The 19,816-nt window shown below is 42.0% G+C and overlaps 1 protein-coding gene across 6 annotated transcripts in view; it reads right to left on the bottom strand.

The window, feature by feature from the left end:
* The window catches only part of tcf4 (transcription factor 4), a 223,871-nt gene extending 204,354 nt beyond the window's left edge, over window positions 1-19,517 (bottom strand). For 4 of the 6 annotated variants that reach the window (XM_068705999.1, XM_068705996.1, XM_068706000.1 and 1 more), the window contains exons 1-3: window positions 18,659-19,517; window positions 18,298-18,336; window positions 13,967-14,039 (exon numbers count right to left, since the gene is read on the bottom strand). In XM_068705999.1, the coding sequence (XP_068562100.1) occupies window positions 13,967-14,039; window positions 18,298-18,336; window positions 18,659-18,730 (184 nt within the window). In that variant the 5' untranslated portion in view covers window positions 18,731-19,517. The remainder of the gene's footprint in view (window positions 1-13,966; window positions 14,040-18,297; window positions 18,337-18,658) is intronic. The other 2 variants (XM_068705997.1, XM_068706001.1) reach the window with 2 other exon arrangements.
* Window positions 19,518-19,816: the final 299 nt, after the last annotated feature.

Genomic DNA, 19,816 nt, shown 5'->3' with positions numbered 1-19,816 from the left:
GAAGAAACAGTAAATGTTGAAGGTCCAGAGGAAATGCAAAGTTAATGAACCAATCAGAAGAAACACATCACATGGCTACAGGATTTGTTGCACTGAAAGCACCCAAAGAGCCTCAACAGGAATCTAATTTTAGAGGATAAAACTTTGTCTGTAGCAACAGGTGGGGGGGGGGGGGGGACCAGCTGTTTAGCTTTACGCAGGACTGCACAGCAATATTGTCCCACGTATTGAGACGCTGTCCCGCATTTTGATTAGCTTTAGTTTGAAAAAGTCAAACCGCTTCCGGGAAAATCTGGCTTATATAGTCTCCGCTGCGAAGACAGCAGTGACGGCTGTCAATCAAACTGCGCACCTGTCAGTATCTTTGCTACGCTTCGCCCAACGGGGGAGGGGAAATTGTGAGTCACCGCAAATGTAGGCGGAATGCTGGAAACTACCACAAAGAAAAGAAATACAGTTGAGTTTTTTCAGAATTCGTTTTTTGTAAAGTTATTTTTTTAATTTCACACATTGGGGAATACGACATGAAGCAACACAGCAACCTGTAACCACCATAGTTTTGTGCTACTGCTTTAACCAGAAGAAAAAGCACAGAGATGCTACGAGCGAAGGGGCAGAGTATTAATGTTTCTTTTTTTTAAGTTAGATAGACATTATATCAAAATGTTAGACTCCCTCTCAGCATTGGTAGCATGCTCCACATTTGTCTCACATTTGGTTTGTTGGGATCTGATCACCCTAGTGACTAGGAACATCACAAGGACATTATGTGAGTCGACAACAGTGTGCTGGTGTAGCTGAAGCTGGGAGGAGGAGGAAGAGGAAGCAGGTGAATGGGTGAAAGGGGAAGAGAGAGAGAGCAACCGAAAGAGAACAAAGAGGATGAGGAAGGAAAAGCGGGAAAAGGGAGAGACTGGACGAGAGTGATGAGAGGAAGAGAAGGGGGGGACGAAAAAGAAGAGAGGTGAAGGACAGAATTTAGATGGAGAGACAAAAGAGGAGGGAATTAATTTTAAAAAAGGAATAAAGAGAACAGAGGGGGAAAAGAAGGAGATTGAAGAGAGAAAGAAGGAGGCTGATGAGGGAGCTGAGAAAAGAAGAGATGACAATACTGAGATGGAGGAGGAAAACAAAAAATTTGATAAGAAAACAGTGAAGAGGAAGAGCAGGGAGGAGGAAGAGGAAACGTAGAAGTTGAAACTGAGGAAGAAGAAGGAGAAAGATGAAGATGAAGAGAAGCCAGAAGAATGAAGGGCTGCGGGGTCAAGAAGAAAGTGAGGTGGACAAGTAAGCTGATGAGGAAGATGAGTAGGTTTGTGACAAACAAAAAGGAGGTGGAGTACGATAAAAGGCGAGGTTGAAGAGATGCCAGAAGATTTTGAGTAACTAGAAGAAGAAGAAGAGGAGGAGGCTGTAAGGAAAAGGAGCAGAGCTGGAATGAAGGAGGAGGAGTGATGGGGGTGAAAACAGCAAGAAGGAGGAGGAAGAGGAAGTGGTGAAGAAGGAGGGGAAGGAAGTTAAAAGGATAAAATAATGAGAAGTGGGAGACCGTGAAGGAGGCTGACGATGGAAGAGCAGAGGGGGTCGGGATGAAGAGAACAGAAGGAGGGCGAGCAGTGATTGGGCAAAAACAAGACAGCGAGGAGGAAGAGGAGGAAGAGGAGGGCAAAAGGATGAAGGCGTGGGCGGAATCAGCGGGCTCCGACTGCGTCACGTTTGATTTCTCAGACCGTCGTCTTCTCAATTAACAGCCACCATTTTCACATAGCACACCTCTTCTGCTTTCACTTTAGCCACACGTTTACCCCTCACACACACACACACCCCAAACAATTTAGCTTGTCACACACTTGCACTTACAAGCATAAACACACACACACACACACACACACTGCCGCCTCCCAGAATAAGTTGGCTGCCTCTAATTGGAGTGGTGTTTGTTGCGGAGAGGTGTTCAGCGCCGCTGTAATTGCCAGGCAGGCTGGTTGACGTTCCCCCGTCTCTTTATTTTTTAAGGGCCGGGTAATTAGGCTCGCTGGTTGTGCGATTGTGCCGCTGCCGGTATGAGCGAACAGGTGTGAGGAGCGAGCGGTGGAACACGCGACACCTCGTCGACGTCACAGACCGACCGCGGAGAGGAGAGAAGGGATGTTTACCGGTGAAGGTGGGGGGGTGCCGCAGTCGTGAGGTTTCACCAAAAGACCCTCCCCCCCCTTCACCAAGGGGGGGGTCAGGTATTCAGTTAGGTGATTGGAGAAGAGGAAATGAGCAGATTGTGTGACTGAGCTGCCAAAGGAAACATAAACTGACACGCTGAATATAACTAATAATCAGGTGGCAACCTCCGGTTCTGCCAAGTGAAGCAAATGCAGAAGTGTCTTAAAACTTGCATTCTCTCGACTGACCATCAGGGGGCGACTCCTCAAGTTGCAAATAGAAATCTGGTTGTATAGTCTATGAAAAAATTACTTTACTTCTCATTTGATTCATTACCTCAGTAAACATTGTCATGGTGAATTTATGGTCTCAATCGACAGGTTTGAGTCTTCTTCAATACAGCATGATGTTCATTTGTAAATTATGGTCCATTTAGAGTCAATTAGACCATAAAGCAGAGTATGCTTTAGGGCGAGGCTTAGTGTGGTGGAAAGGTTGTTGCTGCTACCAGAGACGTATACGGCCTCTCTACGTCACTCCTCCGCAATCCAAATATGGTTACCTCCATTCATTGGTTGCGAAAAAACAACATGGCGATGCCCGTAATCCAAGATGGCGAAGGTGAAATCGCAGAACTTGAGCCTTCAAAACGTCAATCCACAAACTTCTAGATGACTACGTCCACTTCCTATATACAGTCTATGCTAATAACTGAACAAGGCTAAAAGAGAGTGGCGTTTTGAGCTAAAGGCTAACAGCAGCACGCTAACATGCTCACAATGACGATGCTGTATGTATAACACATACCACATTCAACACTCGGTCGAGAGTGCTGGCATGCTAACATTTGCTCATTAGCACTAAACACAAAGTGAAGCTGAGGCTGATGGGAATGTCATTAGTTTTTTAGGTAACAAAAGGTTTAACCTTATGATGGTGCCAGATGAAAAGTCAAGGGATCATCACAGTGATTACAATTGATCCTGTTAGTTATGTCATTACAGGTTACCCAGAAATGCACCTTCATGGGGGTGCTAGGGGAAAGTCGGAGGATCACAGAGGATCATAAGGATTCATCCTCTGTGGACCATCAATTTCTGTACCAAAATTCATAGCAATAGTTGTTTATTTTTATTTTATTTCATTGGTTTATTTGGTAGGGAAAGTGCACATTTATAAAACATTCCTGTAAATGCGCCAAAAGGGCTATTTTTTAAATGTAGTCCCAGGGCAGGTGTCAAGATATATTTTATGTGTGTGCCAAAGCAGAGGACAATCTGACTAAAGTTAGCATGGCTAAAAAAACAAAACAAAAAATACATGCAAGCGGAAATGGAGAATCGCTCTTATTGTTCGACAAGGAAAGCCGACAAGGACTTAATGTCTTGTTCGCTTTTTCAAACGTGGTCAAGTTTTGTTATTTTAGCAAAATTGTTACTTCACTGCAACACAAATTTGTGAATCAGTGGATCGTTTTGAAAGAGAATTAGGAACCCACCTGAAGGCACCGAATTAAAACATTGGCCTTCAGGTACACAGCATGGAGTCAAATGGCTGATTAGTTTTGGACACTAATCAGCCATCTTTATTTAACTTCCGTCCCTGTGAGTGTAAGGCATGATGGTTGCTAACTATTGGCCATTACAATGTAGCCTGGATCCAGACCTTTCTCCCCACGTTCTGTCTGGTGTTGCAATCACTGCCAGCTGATCCCTCACTTGGAGAAACAACCGAGCCAATTACAGCTCAGTGGGAGGAATTAAGAACGGGGACGTCATCTTCCTGTGCCACTGCTCATTCAAAACATAGAGTTGGTACAAGTCGACGTCCAGAAATATCAGCTCTTGAATTGGGATATAATTCTTCCACTGACATCGCAAACATCATCAAACTGCTCCCCGTAATCGCCTCCGCAACTTCTATGTCCACTTAAAATGACATTGTGGGACAGATGAATCACTTGTTTCTGACCGCAAACAGCCAACATGATAACATTGTCTGGTAAAAAAGGAAACTTGAGACCAATAATCAGGATTGCATTGTCAAATATTGAAAGAAGATGAGGAAAATAAATAGCTGATAGAGACTTTAACATAGTCTGTCTGTCTTCCTATGCACTCTCCACTGCTAATGACTGGTTTATGCTTTGAACATACAAATCAAGCAGGTAACCTGCTGCAGGTGTGCAACAGATGCTTCTAAAAACAAGTCCCTTTCTGACTCCAGCCAAAAGCAGATGAAAAGCAGTAATTAAGCACTGGCTGTCTGTCAACATTCAGTCAACTTATAACAAAGTGCCTCAAGGCAACAAAAGATGCAAACACTGACTGCTGGCACGCTCGTCCAAAACATCGGGGAAACAAAACCTACAAAAACATGATTTATATTTCATTCTCTTCACTGACTTTGACATCAAGTTATTACGGTTGACATTTCTAGAGCCAAGTAAGTATTGGCTTAGTAAATTGCAATTCAAAAGACATCTAGGTGTCCAAGGTAAACCTGGGCTGAGTTTTAGTTTGTGCTGCATAATGATACTCATTGAAAAGTTAAATATAAGCGAAACGAAAGTTGACTTTTCAACCAAATTTAGTCCAGTTTTCAACTGTAACAACAGGCGAATCATTAAGCTGACAGGAAATGTAACCTAAAGCTAACTAAACCTAAGTTTATCTGAGTAAAACAAGATTAAATAACTATAAAATAACTATAACATATCACACCAAAGACAAACTTATGGCGTACTCATGCAAAAGGTTGAAAGTTTACTTTTTTAGACATCTAGCTTAGATACAAGCGTTTTTTCAACCGGATTTAAATAACTAAATGTGTCCCGCCTAATAATAGGTAAATTCAAACTGAACCACACTAGATCTGTCTAAACCAAATGAAACTGAAACTTAAACCAAGGTCTGGATCTCCACCTGGGTAAAAGCAAGCAGGAATTCCAGGCTCTAAGGGTCCTAAAGGTCAAATCATAGTTTGTCAACTGGTTTGTGGTAATTTGGTTTATTTGGTCAAAGTATATTTGACACATCTGAAAACTGAAATCAACTGAATTGCTGAGGGTTTAAAGCAGGTCCGGCATTACAACCTATGTACCTGTCTTACAACTACCACCGCATCAAAACTCGCACTGGAAATCGTATTCTTTTGGCTGCTCTCCTTAGTTTCCATCTCTTCCTTGCGTCTTCCTCCGTCGTCTCCATCTTTGGCATCCTTATCCCAACGCACCCAACATCTCTCCCTTGTACATGTCCAAGGCCTCTCTCGCTTTACCTCCAAATCCGTCCTGACCTGAACAGTCCCTCGTATATTCTCAATCCTAACCTCGTCCATCCTCGTCAATCCCAACGGAATCTTCGACTCCAGCTTTCGTCAATTACCTGGCCTCACTACCATCCTGTAAACATTACATTTCAGTCTCGCTGGTACCCTTCTGTCGCAAATCAATTTTCATAAATAAACTTGAGTTTAACCAAGCAACCACAAACAAGGGGGTCAATGGGGGCCTGCCGTACCTTGTTTTTTTTTGCACCAAAACAGGAAAATCCAGCCCTGCTCAAAGTAAAACTTCTAACACAAAAAAAGGGATCAAGTCAAACTAAACAACTCAACTTGATTCAACTTCAAGTCAAAGAAACCAAAACAGAAGAACATGTAAACTCAACAGCTCAGCACATCTCAGCGTCGTCTTCGGGGAAAACATATGGAGCTCCGACTCGGTAGCGAGCCGGTCCGTCGAAGCAAGCGGCACGTCAATCTCCTGAGCTTTAGGGGGGGAAAAAAAATATTGAAAAAGCATAAACCCACGCAGAGTTCTCACAGACGCTAACCTTGAAATCACTGCCATTATTAGTGGAGTCATTATTAGCATTAGAAAAGCAAATGGGGCCAATAATATTTGCCATTATGGCTAAAAACGCTTATTAATCCCTAATCCGCACCACAATTAGGAACATGGTTGGGTGTTTTTTTGTGAGCCGTTCTGCGTCTCCTTGCTGGGTAAAGGAGACAATCTAACAGCCTCGGAGGCAGAGAAGGGTGGGCGGGGGGGGTATTAAGTGACTGGCTCCTGCTCCCCATCTCTATTTTGAAAGCGATCAGCCGGGGTGTTTTATTTTTTTGAGTGACAGGCATAACAGAGGCAGATTTGACTGGATAGAGACAAGAGGGTGGCGGCGGTGTGTGTGGGGGGGGGGGGCTCGCCGCGTTGGAGCGCGTTATCTGTCTCGGTACAAGTGCATCAAATCAAACGGGGGGGGGGGATTATTAAAGCAACCCCCGTTTTTTTTTTCCTCCGCCGTGAACTGTGACTTAATAAGCTATGCCAATTAGAGGAACAAAATCAGGCATGCCATCGGGGCTGTATCTATCCTTTGCCCAAATTTCTCTGCTAATGCGTGAAGCTCGCTGGCAGAGGCGGCCGTGCTGCTGTGTGTGTGTGTGTGTGTGTGTGTGTGTGTGTGTGTGTGTGTGTGTGGCTTCGGCTTTGACGTGGAAAAGGAAGAAAAAAGGAGGAGATGGACGGTGGCCCGAAAAATAAAACAGGATAAAGCCTATTGATTTTGCGATCGTCTCCCTGACAGTCGTCTTTATTTTTTAAATCTGGTGATATTCTATATTTATCTTATTGTCAACAAATCCTGGGCAGAAACCAACACACATTTTATGTGTATATTCACAGCCTGATATTGTATTCCTCTGTGAGTTAAAAGAGCTAAAATGTCCAAAACCTATTTCCTTCATCACCACAAACACTTGTTGTGTCTCACACTTTGCGTACTTCTGTACGTACGCTTGCTTTTTTTTTGTTTTGAGTGCCTGAGTGTCTTCACACTGACAAGTATGGCAAAATGCAGCGCACTCGAGAGCACCCATACGATAACGGTGAAAAAGCGTGGAAGAGTGTGGAACATCGGACTCTTCTCACCCTCCACGGTGGCCGTCGTTGCTAGGTAGCGGAAGGGGAGGGACCACCGACCTGTGTCGAACTTGTGAAAGTGGGGGGCTGTGGAAGCAGAACTGAAACGGCAACCACTAAACTGTACGAGTTTAAGTTATACTTATATAAGTTGTTAAATTTTAACAAGTACCAATATGCTGTCGACTGATAGAAGCCATTATTGGGTTAATTTATCAGTTTGAATTGAATTATTGCCGATACGGTGTGACGTCCGTGGCTGATCCATCCTTTCTTCATCCATTCTTGCATTAGTTCTTTCCTGTCTTACCTTTTCGAGTTCCATGTTATTTTTTTCCACTCTTCCTTCTTTCCATTCCTCTGTCTTTCTTTTCATTTCCTTTCTTTTTTCCTCTCACTTTTGCATTTTTTCCTTTCTTGAATCTCTTCCCCTTCCCTTTTTCACCCTTTCTATCTTCCTTCTTTTCTTTCCTCTCTTTTTTTAATATCCTTTCTTTCTTTCTTCCTCTGATCTTTGCTTTCCTTCCTTCCTCGTATCTTTTACCTTTCCTTTCTTTATTCACTCTATTTTTTCTTTCTTCCCTCCTCCCTTCTTTCCCTGTTTCCTTTCCCTCTTTTCCTTGTTTCCTTCCTTCAGCTTTCCATTCCTCCTTCTCTTCTTCCTTCCTCCATTTCTTTGTTTCTTTCTGCTGACACTTGAGGAAACATTTCGTCAATCTCTCGTTGCCAACTTTATGTTCCATGGCAACGAAAAGGATGGTTTGCCCTCCCGCCCCCAAAGCCCCCTTCCCTTCCCCCCGTTATTCTCAACTAAACACACGCACACACACACACAACTCTGTCAGTCACACATTTACAAGCTCAACACTCAATCTTTCTATGAACACACACGTCAACGCACCTCAGTCCCCTTCCAACATCATTGACAGGCAGACAAACAGCGGATCTGAGAGGTTATGTGTTTAAAAAAGAAAAAAAAGCACCACAAGCAGCCAAGACCTGAAATAGACGGGTGGCACGGTGGCAGCGTTTTTTGACAGGCAGAGTGAAGCCGCTTGCTGAACAGCTCCATCCAGGAGGAGATTAGAAAAACACACACACAGAGTTTGAAGTGTGCATTATCTTTTCCAGGGATGATCCCAAAATAAAACGGCAACAATGGCCAAATCTCCCAATAATTAAAATGGCTAATCCACTTCCTGGTTGTCGATGACCGTGGGCTGAGCGTGTCAGCCGGGGACTTGTGGGGAGATTGTGCGTTGTTTATGTTTAGACGCTTTTGTGTTTTTTTTTACGGCGAATTTGTCGCCCCCCAAAAATACGAGGACTTACACGGAAGAGGAGAGCGCTTCAAAACACCCCAAAAAATGTATTCACAGCTTTGTGTGAAGGATGTCATTTTCAAAATTCTAATTCTACATGAAGACATGTTTGGGAGAAGTAGAAAAAAAACGTCACTACTCGCTCTCAAAAGCATCAGATAAACCAAATCCTAAAACCTGTTTGGATTCCTCTGCCTCTCCACGTGTTATCTTTACACGCTTCTGTGTCTCCTGCTTCCATCCAGCCGCCTGTCTCCTTTATGTTCTAATTTTGCCGTTGATGTTGTCTTCTTTAACCCTGTTTGGCAACCTCCGCCCATTCTGAAGCTATTTGGGGACGAACTGTGTTCTTTGTGGTTGGAAAATGCTGCTTAAAAGACCATAGGAGATTTAAAGAGAGGATGTAATAAAAATCACTGTGCTTTATTGTGGTGTTGGGCATCTAACCCCATTACTTTGACGATATATTTACCGATTTGAATGATGTTTTATTTTTAAACTATATTTTATTAGGCAAAGTCTCTTGCTTTGGTTTGGACAAAACATTGCTTTGCTCTTCTTATTAAACTAATAAACTAACTATCAAGTGTGAGAGGTGTGTGTGAGACTAGCTTGCTGACTAAAAGACTGTTGACTCGCTGCGGTGTGGAAGGATTGGGGCTCGACGCTAACTTTTATAAGGGGTTGCCAGCCTTTGGTTGCCAAAACTGAAACTGTGGTTGCCATCTTTAGTCCCCTTAGATATTGAGTAATTCAGATAATATGCAGTTATACGTCAGTTAAATAATAAAAATGTGACATGTATCGTCCAGATTCGTCTGGTTCTTCGCCACAGAAGCCTACGTTGTTCAGATGTCTTGTTCCAGGTCTGACTGTAAAATATGAATCTACTACCACTAATGTAACACATATTTGTAAAATTATTTATTTGGGGTGTCCCTCTTTTTTTACATGTTAAAAAGTGGTTGCCCCAGATGGCAACCAAAGGCCAGGAATTGGTTGCCAACTGTTCACTGAGGATTTAAAGGCATCTTAATCAGATCCTGGAACTCGCCCAATTGTTGCGAAAGTAACGCAATCTTTTGTTTTGTTTTGTGGAGCGGGCTTTTTGTCAGTTTGAGAATTTATGTTTAGCTTTTATATGACATTGAGTTGTATTGTATTCATTTGAGGAATGTTACACAAAGATATGATGCTTAGAAAGTTGAGTTAACGTGCTTTTTGTACGTCATAATTTATTTGCTAAGCTTGTTTCTGTGGTTATTTGATTGATACATCAACATATTCCATCTCACGCAAGCATTAAAACGTTTTGCCATATAATCCTTTTTTTTCCGGCATACTACCTACACATACATTTATTACTGGGGTTGAGCTGAACCTGCTGAACTCAGTGCCTCATCGATCGCAACCATACAACAAAGGGGCCCATTCATTGGAATGTGACCTCACTATCTGTAAGGAGGGGATCAAATGGCCCAAAAAGTACTCCAAATTATCACAAGCCACCCAAAACAATGTTTTCCCGCACTATGAGATAAAAAGTAGCCCAACTGGGCAGAAAACCGCCCGGACTATACCGTTCACATGTTAGCATTCAATATGTGAAGTCCTGTCCCGCTGTCTCGCTTTTCATGCAGCTGCTGGAAAAAACCTCCTCATCATGTTCACATCAAAATGCTGTACATACAGCCCACCTGCTCTCATGACATCATGACAAACTGAATGAATTTGAAGCTCTGATTTAACAGACTAGTTTAAAATGTGAAGATGAAAGTAAACAGTCTGTACTAGTATTGATTGACCCTTGCCAGGGCTGGTCCTGGTTTTGGTGGATATTGAGTGTTTTTTTCCATCTTGAGCAGCCGCTGAGTCCAAATCATTCATCGAGCTAATGCTGCTGTGTTTTTTTAGCTTTTTAAATGTAAAACAATATTTACAATGAATTCATTAAGAAATAAATCAATATTACAGATAAGATATATTAATCTCATGCAGGAAAATTACAGAAAATACTGGACAGGAGGATGATGTTTCCAGTTTCTCTGAATGTAATTTCTTTAGATTCTCCAAACCAAAAGTCATTAACCTGAACTAAACACACAGTGTGTGTGCGGACCCCGGTTCAGTGTCGGCAGGTCCCAGCCTCTGGCATCGCCCCAGCCTTTGGAAACCGCTGCTCTCATGGTTGTGTAGGTCTATAGAGTTCTAATTAGCTGCATTCACAAACAGCGGCGGGCTCATCAAAATGCCGAGGCCTGCAGAAAGCCACAGCAGGGGTGAGCAGTGTGTGTGTGTGTGTGTGTGTGTGTGTGTGTGTGTGTGTGTGTGTGTGTGTGTGTGTGTGTGTATGTGTGTGTTTTGCATCTTGTACATGTGGGTTTTTAGAAGTGTGTGCGCGAGAAACAGAGTGTGATTTGTGTTCAGGGATGAGTGCATGCGTGTGTGAGACACCAGTGTTTATGTGTTCCTGTAAAGAAAAAAAAAGAAAAAAACAACAATCCCAAAATGACGATACAACTCGACACAGCAAACCGAAGCCCAAGAGCCGCCACCGATTCTACAAAAAGCGGGCCTTTTTTCTTCCCAAAAATTTTAACATTTGTCATCATTCCTCACATTTGTATGCGCGGCACAGGAGCAAACAACACCACCGAAACCGCAGAACACCAACAACAACAACCGCACCACGAAGCAGTAAACAAAGAAGACGTCTCGGCATCTCTCTGTTTTCCAGCCAACAAACAAAATGGCTTCCGAAACGCCGTTTAGAGGCAAATAACATGAGAGGAAGCGGCAGAGACGACCCGGCTGTTTTCTGTGAAAAGCTTCCAGAAAAGATTTTTTTTTTTAAAGGCAGCATCCTCCAGAGGTTGAACCTGTGTCATACAGACTGAACATGGAACAGAACACACACACACACACACATGTAGTACAATAGAGTGCTGGAAAATACATGAGGTAACATATAGAACTGTACATCCAACCATAGAGCAAGCAGAAGCAGGAGAGATGTGGACAATCTGTCTTTTGTACTAAAAAATACATATAAGATCATATAATGAGTGTAAAATTCATGTCTGCCATATGCTCATTGCAAATATTGTCAACATATAAGAATATTGGAGAATAATTTGGAAACCATTGCTTTTTAATCTATAAAAATAGTGCTTGTTCATCAATTGATTCAAGCTGAACAACTGGCAACTGACAAAAACAGTCCGATTGACGAACCATCAAAATAATTCATCTCACTACGCAACCCAGTCGCTGAAAAAAATGCTGGCGTTGTATGTTTCTGCAAACCACGGATACGTTAAATGTCAATGTTGTTTCTGAAGCGTATATACATTTCATAAATACGTTTCGTATGATGCTTGCAGAAACGCACAATGCCACGTGGTTAATGTTGTAAAACTATCGGTTAGGTTAAGGTTCAACAAAACTACTTGGTTAAAGTTAGAAAAATATTACTGTTTGCCTTCAAATAATAACATGACAGCTGCAACAACGTAACTAGCGTAAATTAAGAATTACCCTTAGTCGTCTTTGTTACGTAACATTATGCAACAAGCGTAAACTCACCGTTGACTTTGGGCTTCACACAGGACATGAACAGTGGTCTCCCGGGTAAACGTCCAGTGTTTAACTACCACCAACCCTTATTGGGCTTTCTCATTATTTAAACTGTCTGTACAATGTAACTTTCAATAATGCTCACTCGATATACTATGTCACTTGTTCTGACCAAATTCAAAAACATCGACATTCAACGTATTCGTTTTAGAAGCATGTATATGGAAAACAACAACAGCTCTCAGCAATCAAAGTAAATGTGGAACATGCTCAAGAGGTCACCCTAAAACATTACAGGACAATTGCACTTAAAAGATCCCTTAAAATATATGCACATAAAAACATGAACATACTGCACCAGCATGTTCACCACTCACTGACTGACTAACTCACTGAGCCACCAACTGACTCGCTCACTAAGCTGGCGTTCACACCAAAAACAGCTCTGTGTTAAAACAATGCAAGGAACTGCTTTAGATACCGAGACATGGATTTCAATAGAGGCAGTCCAGTTTGAGTCAGACAGCCATGAGACAGAAGGCTTAAAGAAAAACGTTACCCCAATATTACCGCCTGTTTATCAATTACTCACCCGTTGTTACATTGAATTCTTCAGACTTTTCTCGCATACCTCTATGTTGAATAGAGTCCAAAAACAAGGTAAATGGCACAGCAAAACAGCAAACCTTGATGAAAAAAAACTCTTTACCATTTAAAACACTTCTGTTTCATGCTCGCACAGACGTGGTATTCATCCGGACGAATTAGAAGTGTTTTGAATAGTAAGGTTTTAGCAAAGATGCATTTATTTGGGGAGCAGTGAGCATATGAGTGGATAAATGAGACTTCGGTCCGCCACAAGTTTGCTCCCTGACTTCCAGACTAACTGGATGAATGAACAAAAAAGTGCCGACTGACACATGAGGCAACTTTACCAACTCACTCACGTTAACCTTTATTGATCTAACTAATCAAAGTCAAAGTAACCATGTTGCACCACTAATGAAACCAAACTGTGCCTGTTTGACACCAATAACACCACTGTGTCAAAAGAAAACAGTGAACCAATCCCCACCACACACACACACACACACACACACACATGCACGGGCAGGAAAGAATGAGGGCAGCAAATCAGAAAAACAGGAAGTTTCCTTCAGGAATGAACTTGAGCAGCTGAAAAATGAACTTCTTGCCCCAAAATACAGACACTTGAAAAATCACATCATCACCTCATGGCTGTGTTTTCCATCCCAATGCTCATACGTCATGTACTATGAGTTAAAGAGGGAACAAACACGTACAAACTACACCAGCACAGAGCATGCAGGTACGTATGTTACGGACGATTTGGACACAATAAACCTTTAACCCCTTTGGTCAAAATCAAGCAGCCGGTGGGTATAAATCCATTGTTTGATATAGTCCCTGAAAAATTCACGAATTTCCCTTGTTTGAGTAGTATTTGCTAAAAGCTACGTTGGCCAGCTATTTTTATACATATAATAAATTAAATATTAAAACCAAATTTGGTTAGCTATTTTTTCGTTGATCTACCTCTTCGGTAGGAATCAATGCGCCTGTGGCTGACAGTCAGGTACGTTTTTAGAGACTAACCCATAATCAAAACATGTAATCAGACCAGGCCACCTCATTGCAAAAAAATGTACTAAAATTTGGACAGAAAACAGCAACCAGCTGGCCAAACAGAGTATTCAAAGAATATATGAGCAAGTTATAGTGTATACAAAAAAATATATATCTTTTTCTCCTCAAAATCAAAAGTAATCCACGAAGCAAAAACAGCATAAAACCGAAAAAAAACTGTATCTGCATGAACAGAACATGGTTACCCACAAGAAAATTCAAACAGCAAGCAAAGCAGCAGTGAGCAGGTGTAAGGGGAAGGAGAGGAGGAGGCTGGGAAAAGACTGGAAGAAAAAAAAAGAGAAGGAGTAGGGGGAAAAAAAGGAGAAAGCTGACGTACTTGAGCCGGAGAAATGTCCGCTCCCCAGGGAGGTCGGCCCGTTCTTTCCACTGCTAACGGGAGGGGAAAACATCTACAAGACAAACAGAGCGCACATTACCTCCGAGAGCACTGACACTGCGAACAGCAAGACACATCTCTACAGAAACATCACTGCAGCTACACATGAAAAGCTTCATTCCAAAACGCCAGGACAGCATTTGGCTGAAAAATGTGTTACAATCCCATCAGGAAATGTCTTTGATTAAATGGTCGCTCAATGTTCATTATTTTCATCTCATTAGATAATTTTTTTGGGCTTTTAACATATTAGATATGACGTTTTGGAAGGAAACTCTTTGTGCATATTTACCAAGAAAACAAACGGTCCATCATCACTAGGGCTGGGTATCACTGGGTATCATTCCAATTCCAGGTTTGCCTAAATAAATTGCAATCTTAAATTGCCAAGATTTTGACTGAACTTAGAAAAAGATAAAAAAAATAACTGAATGAAATTATAACCCTGGCCATGGTTTTACTGCCTGCAGAGGTGGGACAGGTCACTGTTTTGCAAATCGTACGTCAACTCCCAAATCAAGAACAAGTCCATGGTCAAGTCATGACAGGTAAGTCAAGAGTAAAGTTCAAAGAGAAACCCAACAAGTTCTGAGTCCAGGCCCATATCAAGGACAACAAGTCCAGTCGCGCCCCAGGTCAAGACAGGTAATACCACGTCAAGTCCCAAGTCAAGAACGGTACGTGGCGCATCAAGTACCCAAGTCAAGATAGTTAACCCCTCGTCAAGTCCCAAGTCAAAACAGATAATCCCTCGTCAAGTCCCAAGTCAAAACAGATAATCCCTCGTCAAGTCCCAAGTCAAAATAAATAAATAAAAAATAAACAGATAATCCCTCGTCAAGTCCCAAGTCAAGACAGGTATGTAACGCATCAAGTCCCAAGTCAAGACAGGTACGTAATGCATCAAGTCCCAAGTCAAGACAGGTACGTAATGCATCAAGTCCCAAATCCAGACAGGTACGTAACGCATCAAGTCCCAAGTCAAGATAGATAATCCCTCGTCAAGTCCCAAGTCAAGACAGGTACGTAATGTATCAAGTCCCAAGTCAAGACAGGTACGTAACGCATCAAGTCCCAAGTCAAGATAGATAATCCTTCGTCAAGTCCCAAGTCAAGACAGGTACGTAGTGCATCAAGTCCCAAGTCAAGACAGGTACGTGGTGCATCAAGTCCCAAGTCAAGACAGGTACGTGGCGCATCAAGTCTCATGTCAAGACAGGTACGTGGCGCATCAAGTCCCCAAGTCAAGATAATTAACCCCTCGTCAAGTCTCAAGTCAAGACATGTATGTAACGCATTAAGTCCAAAGTCAAGACAGGCAAGTCACAACTAAGTTAAATCAAGTCCCAAATCATGACTAACAAGTCCACAGTCAAGTTCAACATTATTTCCCATGGGAATGCAGGTCCCAGAGAGATCCCCAAGGGTCAAATCCAATAGGAAGACGGGTAAGTCAAGTTCAAAGACAAGTTTTAACATGTCCCAAGTTTTTTCCCTTTAAATTATGTAATTCCATTTACATTTTTTTTTAAAAGCAACAGTTAGCATGGTCAATTTACAAAAAAATATAGATTTTACATTTTTGATACCCGGCCCTAATGGTCACACAGACTCTCAGCTCAGACCTGAATACAGACATGAAGAGTTCATTTTCCAAAACAATGTGGGAACATTTTTGGGGGAAAGCAGAAAGAAATAAAATTCTACATTCAGCATTAGAAAATAAACAGGATCACTTAAATCACCTGCTCAACTTATCATACATGCGTATTCATTCTAAAGTGTCACTTTCACCGAATATTGGACGACTCATTTTGGAAATGAAACACTTCATATCTACTTCATATCTGACTTCAACATATGAGATAATCATCAGAACTAGTTGTCATCTGCTCTACACATCTACAGGAAAGACAAACCCACGATAAGACAGAGACTGAAGAAGAATACCGATTCCTGTTGTTTTAATGTAAGGGCTACTGTAAAGCCTCTCAGGACAACAGTTCATCGTCTGACCCCGATGGATAGCCTCTCTGGATAAACAGCAGGCCTGTGTGTCGGCGTGTTTGATGGTGAACTCTCAGCGATCGTGGACACGCTCTGAGCTTCCCACTTTCAAATGATAAAAGCTTTTCAGGATTTACAGTTTTGAGGGATTTTTTTTTTCTTCTATTCTTTTGTACAGACAACAATATAAGTACATTAAACCCAGACTCAAACAATAAACAGTCAACCTGTCATTTTCTCTGAATTCAGCCTGTGGGGCCTGTAAGTGCGTATGTCGGATACTGAGGTTGCTCCCTCACGGCCGCGACGAACAAAGAGGAAAGGAACGCTTGCGAGATGGAGGATCTAATTGTGATTATCAGCAGGTCTATCGATATGTCCCAGTTGAACCACTCGGAGTTGCGGGTGTCAGCTTGTGGGCGTGCAAAGACAGATGATTGCATAAATTAATGCGACCGACATGCGTTTATAATGAGAGGAGACACATTCTAGCTGCTGCTGCTGATGCCCTCCTTTGTTTGATTATTTTATTCAAGAAATATAATTTAAGACGGGCTGATTGACATTTTTAGAAACCTGTTGAAATGCAAACACAGCCTAAATGCCCATAATATTACTATGATACACACCAGGAACTCAAGAGCTACTAAATATTGATTTTGTGATTAATTCTTTTTATTTTCTTTGCTCTTTTGTCCGTAATTATTATCCTATAATATTCATTTATTGACATGAGCGTATGTCTGCCATCATAAGGAGATAATGTTGTCACATACAATATAGTATATTTATACCATCACAATATTCCTATAGAGACTTGATATGTGGTTCTCAATTTTGATTATTATGTTATTTTATGCTTTTTTTTTTCATTAAAGGACACTATAAAAGTTTTTAAATATTCCTATATTATTCTGTCTGTGGGAGTCAATTATCAAATTAATTATCTTTCTATCTTATCTCTATTATTGTAAGCCTTTTTTTAAATAAATGAATGTCACTATAACAACAAGAGAACGTCCGTGCCACCAAATGAGTTTACAGTGATTTTATTGGACATTTAGTGTACTAATATACACAATAATACTTCTATAAGGACTTAAACAATGTATTTATGCAGGTCTAAATAGTAAAAACAGCACATATTTGTAATAAAAATATTGCTATTCATATGTCTGTAGTTCCCACTTCAACAGCGATCTTATTGTGTGCACCGTGTTAAACAGACCAACAATACTGTTGTATTAATCTATAGGGGATTACTGTGTCGGTATATTGCTCTTTAGAGAGCTTTTGAATTAAAATCTCCAATTCAAAAAATATTTAAAGTATCTCTATAACACACCTACTACGTGGTCAGTTACAGTGTGAACTGTACTGCACGTAGGCCTCAACTCTGATGTCACGATGACAGCATTGACATCACAATAGAGATGGAAAGGTACATTAACGAGGCCTGTTTTTGCATCTCGTGCAGCATCTCTAGTCTCCTTTTAATAATTTTACATAATATAATATATCATATGTGTATGAATTACAGCATATGTGTGCAGGCCTCAGCTGTGATCGTAATTGTCTATTGCATTAACATTCTTGCAGAAACTTTCAATATTGCATGGGAATTTTGGGGGATTTTTCTCTCATGCGTCTCATTTTGCATCACTAGCCTCATTCCTGACGGGTTTTTTTTCTGATATCACTATATTCATGCCGTCTCTCTTTTCTTAATATCGGGGTGGTTTTTTTTCCCCTCCTCCTCTTCCTCCTCCTCTTCAGACCAAAGTTGCTCCCAGAGGAGAGGAGAGAAAATACCACCCAGGGAGGGAGGAGGGGAGGCACTATTTCCTGTCCGTCAAGTTCACAACACACAGGCAGCCCCTTTAAATAACAAAACACACACACACAAACTTTCAAACGGAGTCAGGAGTTTGAGCAGCGAACAGCCTGCTGCAGGAACATTTCGACCGCAGAGAGAAAGTGTGTCACATTTCTCTCTTTTTCGGCTGCATGCATGTGTTTCCGTCTGTCTGACTGACTGACTGACTGACTGTCTGTCTGTCTGTCACGCAGGTCCATCACTACACCGAGCCTCTAACGTTCTGTGTACGACGCGGTGCGGAGCGCGTGGGGCAGCCTGGAAACTCGCACACACACAGAAAAAATAATAATACAAATAACATTTTCTAAATCCTATCAAGGGCAGAAAGAGCAGGTTACACATGAAAAGTAAAAAAAAATAAAGGACTTAAAATGAGATATACTACCATGGATGTTGGGAACATTTTCAAATCGCTGTTTCGCATCTATAAGACAACAAAATTACCAATGCAGCATCACAAGTCTCTGCACACACACACACACACAGAAATGAAATTACAAAAATAAAATAAAAATAATATGCACTGACTTCTTTTTGCAAGTTACTCTACGTGAAACGCACTTTTGTACAGAAAACAGTTGAGTGTAAATAAGCAGGTTTAAAAGTCATTACGTTAGAAAATGTAAAACAGTGGTCGCTTTAAGAAGTCCTACAGGACGCGTTCATGCTCTTCCACGGCTTGTAGCTGTCATGACACGAGTTATTATATTCATATTTACGCGGAGAAGAAGGTCAGTGTCCCTTACCGCGCTGAAATCCAGTAAGTCGCTCAGCTCCTTGTCGGTTCCCAGAGCTGCCATCCGCTGTTGATGATGCATTTTATTTTTTTTAGCAAAATCGCACGGACCCTAAAAACAGGGGGGGAGGGGAGAGGGGGGGGGGACAAATGAAGAGACAGAAGAGGACAGGTAGGACAGACTGATAGATGGAGAGACAAGGGGGTGGGGGGGAGAGGAGAGAAGAGAAGAGGAAGACCTCGGTTTCTTCTTTTTTTGTGTGTGTGTGCGCACCGCTCCGCTCCGCTTCCCGGGTCTCTCTTTTCCTCCACAGCGAAATAAATCCAGTCAAAAATTAAAAAAAAAAAAAAAGCAACCTCGCAGCCTCGATTCTAGTTCATCCTCGGACCGAGGAGCTCAGCCGCGGGTTCCTGGTTTGGCAACACGAGATTTAAAAAAAAAAAAAAAAGCAACTGACAGGAAATAAAAAATAAAACAAAAAAACAAGGGGGTCCGCGCGACGGGACCGGAGTGTTTCTGCGTGCGTTTTGGTGTGTTTTCTCCAGCCGAACAAGTCCGACCTCTCCGCGTTAAGACGCAGTTTGTCCGCCGCGGCTGGCTGTGGCTCTCTCTCTCTCTCTCACACACACACACACTCTCACACACACACACACACACACACAAACGCGCGCGCGATATAAATAAATAACACGCTGTGTCTCCGCTGAGCCTCTCGAAGAGGAAATGAAATCACCTCAGAAAACGCGTGCTGGTGTCAGAGGCAGAGTCCCGGCAAGGGTTGTGGTCCGGCTGATCCTAACCCGGGCTGAGCGGCTTTTTGCCTCCGCTCGGCTGCAGGCTGCTGCTGCTGAAGGATACCCGGGCGCGCATGCAGGACGGAATCCCATGCGCGTGTGGCACAGCCGCGGGTGCGATAAGTGTGCTCGTGCGGCCACCTAGCTTACGTTCTCGTGTCCAACACCGCCGCGGAGGGCGCGGGGAAATCTTTTTTGGAAAAATACACAGATTTTTTTTGATGAAGAAAACGTTTGGTATGTTCGGTGCGGGGATTGGCTGGTTTCATTTGGATAGGGTTAATTGGGCTAAAAATTGATAAATAATAAAAATAAAGTGTTTTCATTTTTCCCCTCTGGGAATTGTTATGATGCTTGAACCTAGTCAAAATAA

This window comes from Cebidichthys violaceus, unplaced genomic scaffold (genome assembly GCF_023349555.1).
Source record: "Cebidichthys violaceus isolate CVI_PGR_0920_01 unplaced genomic scaffold, fCebVio1.0.p SCAF_12, whole genome shotgun sequence".
Lineage (NCBI taxonomy): Eukaryota > Metazoa > Chordata > Actinopteri > Perciformes > Stichaeidae > Cebidichthys > Cebidichthys violaceus.
This window is presented reverse-complemented; position numbering and strand designations above follow the sequence as displayed.